This window comes from Teleopsis dalmanni, chromosome 2, assembly GCF_002237135.1.
Source record: "Teleopsis dalmanni isolate 2A chromosome 2, ASM223713v2, whole genome shotgun sequence".
Classification (NCBI taxonomy): domain Eukaryota; kingdom Metazoa; phylum Arthropoda; class Insecta; order Diptera; family Diopsidae; genus Teleopsis; species Teleopsis dalmanni.
In genome coordinates this window covers 213,178,419-213,190,112 of record NC_051847.1, presented here as the reverse complement: position 1 = coordinate 213,190,112, position 11,694 = coordinate 213,178,419, and the positions used below count along the sequence as shown (strand labels likewise).

Sequence of the window (11,694 nt, the reverse complement as noted above, 5' to 3'; positions counted from 1 at the left end):
ATATCATTCTTGTATTACATGCACCTTGCATTGACTTTGCAAGACAGGGTGAGTACCCTATTATTATATACATTTAGTATTTGTACTTACCTTAATAAATAATTCAATTTAGGGCCATGTTATGTAGAGTGTCACGGGCACGGCATGAACACAATTGTTGTTGTTTTCAATACAAAATATAAAACTGAAATTAAGTCAAGAGGCTATCTGTAACTCGTCACAAAGCAGTGTTCAGTAATAAATGGTGGAATTTGTACTTTTTAGGACTTAATTGCTATAATTTTAATATGTTTTGAAGAAAAACCGCTAGTAATCTATTTTATAAACCGCTAGTAATCTAATACTTACAGTTTCCAATTTTAAGGAAAGGCGTATAATTTTGCAAGTACTGTTAAGACCGTGTGCAAGTTCGAGTAAATTGAGGTAAAGTAAATTAAAATTTCCTAGGGATTTTTTGCACTGGACTTATGTTAATATTTATTTATTTATTTGTTGCACTTAATTATAATTTTTGGTTAAAAGTTTTCAAATTTATTTATTAAGCATCATAAAATTTTCACTTTGGTAACACCTAATTTTTATCTAATTTACCCTACTCGAAATTCTAATAAATGCCAACATCGCTACCATACCGACATAATTTACTATTTCCCTCAATTTACTCGACTCCGGCCTAAATAAATATTGTGCATTGCACACTTAAAATTCATTTACACAGTATATGTCAAAAAAACATTGTTAACACGCAACGCTGGCAACTCTGTCATGTGGTTAGTTCGTTCTCAAAAATAATTTAGTTCAGTGAATTGCATCGAGTGTGTCGTAGCAGTTATATATCAGTATTTATTGAAATATTATTTTATTTATATAATTGAAAAGTTTGAATTAAAATGGGCAATAAATCCTCGTTGCTTCTGAGATCGGAAGAGATCGCACAAATACAAGAGGAAACAGGATGTAAGAGTTAAATTGCTTGAGTTTTTCATACCGTTGGTACGCGTCTCACATAAATAGTGAATTATATATATATTTTTTGTAAATATTTGAACAATTATTTATTGCAATATTTGAACATTTTTAATTGTTAATTAATAATGTAAACATTCCTTTCCAATACAATTTTTTTGTGTTTCTTTACCTAAAATGTTGAAGTCATTTTGTTTCCATCACGTGACATAACAAAAATTTCTTATAAAATTTTATAAACAAATTTGATTTCAATGCATTTGCTCTCTTGTATGTTTGATTTTATTAACATTGCATTAAAAACTTTAATTAAAATTCCATATTTTTGTTACGCTGACGTCAGAAGTTCATTTTCGGAATAACAGAACAAAGGGAGCGCAGTGAAGCGTGCAGTAGACTCAGTGAAATTATTTACAAGGTTAATTGTATAAATAAAAGGTTAAAGTTTTATCTTTCCAGTGTTGTTATCTTAACAATAAAACTGTTTTCTAAAACAATAATTTTTAGGTCATTAAAATATGTTATGTGAAAAGTATTTCACAGTGAACGTTTTATGGCATTTTATTTATGATTGGATTTGCGGTGTTGTATACATAATTAGATTGTTGTCGTTATATAGATCTCTACGGAATATAACACAGATCTATATTCTATTACTTTCTTTCAGTTAAGTCATTATTTACCTGAATTATATTGATTTTAATTGAAAGTTTAGCTTTTCATATAAAAAAACTCATATTTAATATGGATTAATCTCGATTTTATATATAAGCCGGCGATATTACTCTTTCTAATAAACTAATAATAACAAAAATAGGAATCTAGTCATTTATTTTTAATGTCTTCAATTATAAAAGAAATTTCAAAGGTCTATAGTAACAGGCAGACAGAACAAACCAGGTCTATAGTAACAGGCAGACAGAACAAACCAGTTCTATAGTAACAGGCAGATAGAACAAACCAGGTCTATAGTAACAGGCAGACAGAACATACCATTCTTTCAATAAACTTTAACATAAAATATATAACAAAACAAAAAAACCTATATTTCGACCTTGTCTATGTGTTAACCGCTTTGATCTTTATACCTATTTTGATGGTTTTCTAAGTCTAGCATAAAAGCAGCGTCACTGTGCGTGGTATAACAACAGGCTATTATTTGTGCTCAAATGAAGCGTGGTGTACCACCCCACCTAATCGAACCTATATATCTATTTGCTTATATCCATCAGTACAAACTCATTATTTCATAATTATACACATGACTAGATTGGATATTCCTAGTAGATATTGCTGTAGAAATCATAAAGATGAGGGTATGCCATTAAATAAACATAAATTTAGGTCGTTAGGTTTCTACTTCGAGGAATTGAAAAACTTAGTCTATTAGACATAACAAAACTTGTAAGATTTGTAATTGCTACACTATTACATATTGTGGAATGTGCAATAATATGGCATAATAATAATAAACGTTATATTTACTTTATATAAAAATTTAATTTTAGATTAAAATACTCTAATATTTATAAATAAATAAAATAAAATAACTAATTCTCTATATCCAATAATGTGACATATTATTATACTCTAAAACTAAGAGATAAAATTTCATTTCAAGACGTTTGTTTTGATCTATACTCCTTGAGTATATATCTTGTAGTTTATAATAAAATATTCTTTTTATAATTATTTATTTATATTGTTTTTGTAAACATTTATATTATATAAATCTTAAATAAATAAATCTTGCTTGTTGGCTATATAATCATTTTAGATATATATATTATTTATATAAATTATTCTTATAATTTTGAGCAAACATTTAGTATGCAGATATATTTTTATTTTAGCCTTATTGGTTAATACTTATAGAACTAATATCAAATTAAAACAAAATTTATATATATATAATGAATCAGATGTATAATATAAATATGCCCTGTACGGAAATCGTAGCATTTTTTCATAGTCTAATTATTTTATATCTTGCTGACTATCAAAGTACAATCGTTATCAATGTTTTTTAATTAGTACCTGCTTTAAAATTAAATGTTCTGTTGTTTATCTGAAAATTTTTAACATATATTTATCACTGATAATATACGAGAAAGCTAGCCCATATATCTTTAAAATTCATTATAGACAATGTCCAACAAATTTGAAAAAATAATACATAGTTTGGTTTCTACAAATTATCTTAAAATATAATTATATGCCATTATCAAATGAATACATTTGCGTAATGTTAAAATTATTTGATTATTATTAAAACAAAAAAACTTGATAACATTTGAAATAAGGAAAGGAATTGAAAATTGGTGTCTACGGGTGTAGAGAAGATGGAAGGAAATGCAGCTTAGTCATGCTTTTAAATAAGAATAAAAAATACTAAATACTATATATATATAATTATTTGACCTACCGCGTGACATATGACTACTAATAAGTTATATTGTCTTTTAATTGCAATCTGTTTCATTGTATTAAAATATGAGCTTTAAAACATTGATGCTATTAAAATGAAAATAAAACTACTAAGTATATTTCAAAGTCACTCGACGACATTAATGTTAAAGGGGCATTCATCTCTTCCGTTTTCTATAACTTAATCGTCTATTGATCATATAATTCATCACAAAAATACTAACAAGAAATACGATAGAAAAAAGATAATATCCATTTCAAGATAAACGTCTTATTGAGGACTACTCTAAAAATGTTTTTTCAGATATCCTATGATAACTTTATCTTCTAAAACCTATGAAGTTTAGCATTGTCTTCTTCGATACTTCGTTTATATCCAGGTTGATGGAACCAAGGCTGTTATGTCTGCAGAATATAGTCACATGCTAAAGAGTTACTTGTCACATATACACAACTGCAAGGCTGTTCTTTATAACGTTACCCATCTGTTTTCATCTACAAACAAAGCAATGACTTCGATTCATTTTTGTTTTTTTTTTGTTATATCCCTTTGATGTGACAAAACTCCTTAAACTTCCACTAATCACTTTTTCATCTTTATATTTAAACTAATATTAGAAAATATGGCTAATATATTTTTTTAATTTTTTATAGTTACACCAAAGCAAATTGAGCGATTATATTCCCGGTTTACTTCATTGGATCGCGGAGATTGTGGAACATTGTCTCGTGATGACTTCCTCAGAATACCAGAATTGGCAATTAACCCATTATGCGAACGAATTGTTCATGCCTTCTTTGCCGACAGCACAGATGATCGTGTAAATTTCAGACAATTCATGAATGTGCTCGCACATTTCAGGCCGATACAAGTGAAAAAGGAAAACAGACTAAACAGTCGAGAAGAGAAATTGAAATGTAAGAAAGAATATACTAAAATTATGATTTACGGAAAATTGCGTTATTTAGCTCCTATAGCAGTTCTAGAGTATTTCTAAACCTCAGAACTTTATTGGATTCATTTTATTTGAAATGATTGGCTCCAAGTTACCGTCTCCTAATAGAAAAAATTGTTCTGCGTTGAACCGCATAAACGTCATAAACGTGTGAAGTGTTATTAGTCTTTTTGCTTGTCTTCCTGAGCTTCACAAGAATTAATGAAGCTATTTTAAAAAGCGCTTGTTTACCTTATACAAAGTTTCCATGCTAATAAAGGGGTTCTCAACGCGTCTTTTGGCTAAACAGTCTGCCCTATTGCTGTCTTCAAGTCATAAGCTTCTCTGCGGAAGAAATAAAATAAATTTTGAAAAAACTACATATATCGTCCATTATTGTCCAGCATTTGGGATAATTAAATGGAAATTTTTATATTATAATGTCGTGTTTCTCTTTCTCTCGCTCTCTCTCTCTCTCTCTCTCTCTCTCTCTCTCTCTCTCTCTCTCTCTCTCTCTCTCTACGCGATTTTTTTTTTTGATTCATCAAAGAAACTACGAAATTCGGATTAGAGTAGTTTAATTAGGTACTAAATTCTTCCTTGGGGTTCACGTACAGTTGTCAACTGACTATGGTGCCTGGTTTTATCCTACCCTATATTAAAAAAATATAAGCCATCTCTATTTGGTAGACTATAACTTTATAACCTTCATTTTATGTGCTATTAAAAATAAAGTCAGTCTATATGGTAGTTTCATGTCCCGAAAACCCATGATAACCCAAAATCTAGATTCAAGGAAATACTATTGAATTACAATATCTTAGTCTTAATATTGATGGTTAATCTTAGTCTTAATAATAATAATTGTTAATAATAATCAATACGAGTAATATTTCTTAAGTGCTCAATTCTCCAACCATCTTGTGCGATTGAAAATTTGTCATTTACCTGCTTGAGTAACCAACAAATGGTTATCCAACCAGGCCTGCGAAAGTTTGCTAAATAGCAAACTCATTATAAAATTTAGTTTTTGGTTTATATTCAAATTATGCACCTGCCTAATGAAGGCTTTTAAATATCTGATACTCTATTATATATCACACATATAACATATATATAATTTTAAATGAATTATTTCTTTGCACTACTTTCAGTTGCCTTCAAAATGTACGATTTGGATGATGATGGCGTAATTAGTAGGGACGAACTACTGAGCATATTGCACATGATGGTCGGAGCAAATATAAGTCAGGACCAATTGATCAGCATAGCTGAACGCACAATCCTAGAAGCCGATCTGTGTTGCCAAGGGAAAATTTCTTTTGAGGATTTTTGCAAGGCACTGGAACGTACCGATGTGGAACAGAAAATGTCAATCCGTTTTCTAAATTAGTGAAAAAAGCCATAGGCATGGAATTATAATAATCGCATAATGAAACTAGAAAAATTGATCAAAGAGCAGCAGGCAATTAATTACTTTTGAATTTAGAAAAGTATTATTTTTAATGTACATTAATTAACCTTGTTAATATTATTTCGTCAAAGCAAACACATTTTGATATTAAATTCTAATAGCATAATTTCATTCCGTTTTTTCTATAATTTTCTGCTTTTGCTATTTTGCATTTGTAAAGTTATTTGAAGCTTTTTCAATTTACTTAAACTTTATTTTTGTCTTTTTCAAGTAGTTTTAAGCACAAAGATTGATGTATTTACGAATTATTATGTATTTGCATAAAGATTGCATAAAGTTAAAATATATACTGAAGTCAGAAGTCAGAATTTAACAAACAACAAATCTGCATTTGTTTTCATTTATATTTAATTATATTATATAAATTTGTTTAATTACATATAAGCGCACTATATTATTTTAGGGGAAGTTTAATGTATTTTTATATATATTTTATATTTGTAATTGAATAACTTTTCTAAAAAAAAAAACAACATAGACGATAAACAGAAAACTGAAAACTGAAAACACTAAGTTCCGACAGACCAACATTGCATTAAGCGTCTTCTTATAAATGCTAGGATATTTCTAAAATAAAATTTAACTCGGTTCCACAGTCTAATTCATGTAGTTGATGATACGGCCAACTTCTTCAAGTGTTCCATGAACAATTGAAGGGAAACATCATCAGTGAGTACAGGCGCACCTCCATCCTGGAAAAATATGTAGAATAATTAAATAAATGTAAGTTAAGTTAAGATATATTAGAAAGGGTTTAAAGGTATCTTTGTTAAGATAAAAAAATTATTAAATTATATGAATAATGCGATTGAGAAGGAAAAGGATTAAGAATGAGATTATAGATTAAAATAGTTAAGTTATGAAAAATATGAACATTAAATGGATGCGAAAGTTGAACACAGTATGCATGCTTGTACCATAAACTTTATGTCACTATTGGAATTCCTTATAGTTAAGAAACGATGAACCTTAATAATGTGATATGGTTCTTCATTGATTTGAAAATTATAATATGTATTAATATAATGTACAAAAGTATTAATATTAGACCATTGTTTCTCAACCCAACAATACGAATCTGAAAAATATTTAATCTGTTTCGCAAGGACTAGTACCAATATCTTTTCAAGAATAATATCAATATTTTAGACACCGGCAGTTATAACGGTGCATGCCGACAGTGGATAGCAAGTACCAACCAGCTACGACGTACTCTCTCTTATATACAATAGGACCGACCACAAAGAACTTGTTACTTGCTCTTTTGTACTTAATCGTCGTTATGACTGCTGCATATATAAAATGTAGTATTTATCTTCTTGGCACTTTTAATAAACATTACATTTAATGAAAGAGTTTGTTGATCTGATATAAAGCGCAGTAACCGGATCTTATTCTTATAACACAGTTTTTTATATTCCCACCCTTAGACAATAAAATAGATAAATATGTACAATACATATTAGTGTAACGTACATTACAAGATCATAAAAATTTGTACGAAAAAGTATCACTGATAATTACAATACGTATTAAAGGTAATAAAAGAAAGACAGGAGTTACCAAGAAAATTTTGGAACCCTTTAAGTTCCTAATTCGGAAACTCTCCGGTAGACTGACTACAAAACAAAAATGGAAACCAACTATGAGAAACGCTTCGCAGTGAAATTAAATACCAATAAAGAAAAAACGTATACTTTCAAGGAAGATACGAATAATATATAATATAATATGATATTATTAGTACCTATGATATACGGATAGGTCAAAATTTGGAAGTGGGACTGTGACAGGAGTAATTTGAGTCAAGAACCAAATATACAAAACCCATAAGAATATATTCAACACATTCTAAATAGAAATTTTCGCTATCTTTAAAACAGTTACAAATATAATCGGACTGTCAAACTGGCATTAGAGTTCTAAACTGCCGTTGGAGAACTAATTTGCCATTCGTACGATGTTGATTCCAACTTAGTATGGGACTGTCTTAAGAATAAACAACAAAATCATCTTCCACTAGGTTTTTGGAATATAGTGATTCAAAAGATTAAGCAATCTGATAAATTTGCCAAAAAGAAATCCTCCGTTGCTAAAACAAAGTCAAAATCATATTTCAGGAAAGGTAGAGATATATGGGATATATATAGAAGCGCTAAGGGATCAAGAAGAAAATTCTTGCTAATTTTTTTGATTAAAATATTAAAGTTATATGTTAGTGTGTCAAACAACAGAATAATAATGATAACTGCGCTGATGAGTAAACCTTTAGACTCGATAGACAGCACAGCACAGTCATTGTATCAAATCATATGTGTAGTTACTACAATAAATAACCTGGGCCACTGTATTCGAAAAATGCGGTGCATAGAAAAATACTTGAGAACAATGTTAATATCAGATAAAGAATTAATAATCTCGCAAATAGAAAACCGAGCCAACATTTTTGAATTATTTGAGAGCAATAAGATTGGTATTGATTTTACAGAGCTTCCTTTCACTAGGAGACCCCATATTCATAAATCTCTTGCTCGCAGTACATTTATTTAAGTTATAACAAAAATCAACAACACTAAATTTTCGCCGACAAGCTTGAGTTTTTAAAGGCAACAAGGCTTTATAGGACAACCCTATACATTAGAACTCCTGGGAACAAAACATTAGATCTCCTGGCACTATACCTAATGTACTTCACACTCAAACATAAACATCACTCCCTTTATCTCGATAAATTTAATATTATTTTGAAGTATCTTAAAACTATTTTTTAACATATACCAAAATTGTCGTTAGTTTCTCAGTATATACAACCCAATTACTATAGCTAAAATTATAGGTATCATTATTCAAACACCACACCATCACCAAATGTTTATTTCGGGTTTATGATCAATGAATTTGTAAAAAGTTATTAAATTAGGTCATAAGAAATATAGACCTTAACCAGCACCAAAAATGTTGACAAAATCTTAAACAAAATAAAATAAAATAAAATTATAAATACCGTCGATTGACCAATTGGCGGCTACATTTCATTTCATTGAAGTTTAAACACAAAAAATGTTTAAGAACATTCAAATTAATTTGACAAAAAACAACGTAAACAGGTACAAAAACAAAAAGAGAAGTAAAAATATTAAATCATAAATTTAAATAATGGAATATAAAGCCGAAGAAATTAAAACAAAACTTACCTGTCCGTAAGCGTACATATTGTTGTGTGTCTGTGAAGGATTCACTTTCGATAAGAGGAAACGCGCCTGAGAGCCGCCATGATCAGTATCGATATACCTAGGCATAGGAAACCGTGTTTGGAGTATTTCTTGAGCATCATCTACAGGTGCTTGCAGCAATTGTTTGAAGTTTTCGTATTCAACCATATCCTGGTACTTTAGTGCACGCCACTGTGCTATTGTTTCGCCGTGATATATCAGAATTTGAAAGAATGTGTCCATCAGCAAAATTCGATCGGGCTGTATGGATGATGTATCTAACAACACCGGCTCTGGTGGACCATTAAATGAATAACTATATAGAATTGGTTGAATCATAATTAATGATTGGGTAAGGTCTTCGCGCATCAGCATGTGTCGATAGAATGTGGTCTCGTCAGGCGAATTGTTGAATACTTGGAGGAATTGTGAACGACGCAGATGATACATGAATTGTGGGAACAAACTAAAGTTTTGCGCCAATCGAAAACTGTTTGGATCATCCTTGCTGTATTCACCGAATTTTTGACACTACAATAAAACAAAGTACGAAAGACAAAATATTATTTTACTTAAATTATTTACAATAATTACATACCAGACGTATAAGTTGCCTATCCACCCAGCGCAATATATCGGGACCCTCATCCGTCTCAGCACGATAAACAGCCATTCGTGACATTATAACAGCAGCAGCTTCTTGATCAAATCCTGCGCTTATATGATGTATATTCGTTGTGGCGTCGGCCCAACTACATAAACGGAAAATTTTTCATTAGAATATTAAAGTTACGCTGATCATTGTTATTGATTTACTTTCTTGCTAATGTGGTTACTCTAATGCGTCGCTGTCCACTTGGGTGCTGATATTGCGTAATAAACTGTATGCAACCACGTCCTCCTTGTGGCATTGGTGCTGCATGCTGATTCACCACCTCGAAGAAGAATGCTAATGTCGAGCTGGGATTCAGCGTGCATAATTTCCATTGCACCGTGTTACCCATGCCAATTTCAACGTCCGATACCGACGGGCTCTTCACATTCAATGACACACACGAGCCAATCCCACCAGAGATCTTTAGCTCACGCGAACACTTTACCTCCAGCGTGCCGTTGAAACCCATTTTAAGATCGCCACGTGCATCGCGCGCAAACACACGTTGAAAAGTTTGTTTGAATAAAGAAGAATTAAACGAATCACCCATAACCATATGACCACCGGTAGAGTTACAGCATTGTTTCATTTCCATTAAACCTGTCTGATCCAATGCACACGAATATATATCTATGCAGTGACCATTCGTAGCTGTACGTAACGCCAGCGCTTCGTAATGTTTAATGGCTTTCTTCATAAATTTAACGTTATCCTTATGTATATCGTGATGTGATCTTATTGGATGTTTTAGTTCATCATCGACTACTTGACCGGGACCCTGGGAGCAAGGTCCACCAACGAATGACAAAATGCGCCCACCGGTATTCGGGTAGGTGCATTCGAGCAAGCCAACAGCAATAGCTAAAGCAGCTCCAGTAGACCGCAGGTAACGTTTGCCCTGAGGTACTGGCCAAGGATCACGCTGCAGTTCACTCAATAAATCTCCCAATACAATATCACATTTTGATATCGGTTGCAAGAAACGATTTACAGGCGGAGCAGCGGCAGTAGGTGCACGTTGCTGCCCAGGTGCGGGCATTTGTTGCCCTGGTTGACCTGGTCCACCAGGCGCAACGCCACCACCTCTTCCAATTCCAAGCATTTCCTGTACTTGTTTGGCAGTCAAATCCTTTGTACCACGAAAAACGTAACTTTTGGAATAACCTTTAACCACCAGTTCGTGCACTTGTATCATTTTACCAAATGTTATTAAACCGACCAATGCATTTGGTGGCAGCAAACTTAAAGACATTTGTAACGAATCCTTTAATGCGTCTAATTCCTCTTCATCCATGCATGTATCAACTAAAAATATAAAAACAGGTGGCATACAGGGCGCTCGTGTAATTGTGTACTCGATTGTGCTAAAACTTGGTATCAACTCAGCGGGTTGATGTTGTTCAGATATTGCTGCATATTGCGGTGGAAACTATATACAACAAAATTATGTTTACAAAATATAATTATAATATTTTTACACACTTACTGGATTTCTTTGAAAACAGAAATTACAAACCCACAGCTTCGCTCTGTAATCTACTTGGCAGAGAGGATTTAATATGGCACGACAATTGCCACGAGTGCATAGCACTGGTTCATATTGTATTGGTGGCAAATCTGGTCGCTCTTTTAGTGGCTGGTAGAGACACGCCAGCGGTACTACCATCCTACTTGCATCAATTCGACTAGATGGCCAAACATTCCATGTAAGGCGCACGCCATCACGATCCTCGTTCTGCTGTATAAACTCTTCATACGTGGTCATTATAAAAAGGCAATTTTTTAACCACAACCGCTAATTCTTTCAACTTATTATATTAAATAATAAAGCTGTGCCAAAATGTCGGAAAATTTGCTAGCCTAGCCACGTCACTGTCGTCACTGACCTGTCAACAAAATCAATTGTCGATAATACAGTATGCCTAGGGTGGCACTAAGATAGGTTAAAAAGTCCGATTTAACAATTCTGACGCACGCAAAAAAGTTTTCAATGTTCTGAAAATTATTTCCTATCAGTTTAAAATT

General features: G+C 31.8%; 2 protein-coding genes across 3 annotated transcripts; one reads left to right on the top strand and one right to left on the bottom strand.

Annotated features, from left to right (window-relative positions):
- Positions 1-810: 810 nt before the first annotated feature.
- Positions 811-5,955, top strand: LOC119685382 (calcineurin B homologous protein 1). The gene is made up of 3 exons (XM_038099645.1): positions 811-957; positions 4,048-4,311; positions 5,483-5,955. The coding sequence occupies exons 1-3, from the start codon at positions 891-893 to the stop codon at positions 5,719-5,721; spliced, it is 570 nt and encodes a 189-aa protein (XP_037955573.1). The 5' UTR covers positions 811-890; the 3' UTR covers positions 5,722-5,955.
- Positions 5,956-6,280: 325 nt separating this feature from the next.
- LOC119678518 (protein transport protein Sec23A) lies at positions 6,281-11,434 on the bottom strand. Of its 2 annotated transcripts, XM_038090378.1 has the most exons (6): positions 11,156-11,434; positions 9,831-11,098; positions 9,613-9,766; positions 8,997-9,545; positions 8,807-8,827; positions 6,281-6,494 (listed from the first exon to the last, which is right to left on the bottom strand). In XM_038090378.1, the coding sequence occupies exons 1-6, from the start codon at positions 11,432-11,434 to the stop codon at positions 6,405-6,407; spliced, it is 2,361 nt and encodes a 786-aa protein (XP_037946306.1). In that variant the 3' UTR covers positions 6,281-6,404. The 2 variants fall into 2 exon arrangements, with proteins under 2 accessions (XP_037946306.1, XP_037946307.1); XM_038090379.1 differs by lacking the exon at positions 8,807-8,827 and having other exon boundaries at positions 6,405-6,494.
- Between the last annotated feature and the right edge of the window lie 260 nt (positions 11,435-11,694).

Coding starts and splice junctions, on each gene's coding strand:
- LOC119685382 (XM_038099645.1), top strand. CDS start 891: ATGGGCAATAAATCCTCGTTGCTTCTGAGATCGGAAGAGATCGCACAA. Junction 958..4,047: donor AATACAAGAGGAAACAGGAT/GTAAGAGTTAAA, acceptor AATTTTTTATAG/TTACACCAAAGCAAATTGAG. Junction 4,312..5,482: donor TCGAGAAGAGAAATTGAAAT/GTAAGAAAGAAT, acceptor CACTACTTTCAG/TTGCCTTCAAAATGTACGAT.
- LOC119678518 (XM_038090378.1), bottom strand. CDS start 11,434: ATGACCACGTATGAAGAGTTTATACAGCAGAACGAGGATCGTGATGGC. Junction 9,767..9,830: donor GTAACCACATTAGCAAGAAA/GTAAATCAATAA, acceptor CCGTTTATGTAG/TTGGGCCGACGCCACAACGA. Junction 9,546..9,612: donor ATAGGCAACTTATACGTCTG/GTATGTAATTAT, acceptor GTTTTATTGTAG/TGTCAAAAATTCGGTGAATA.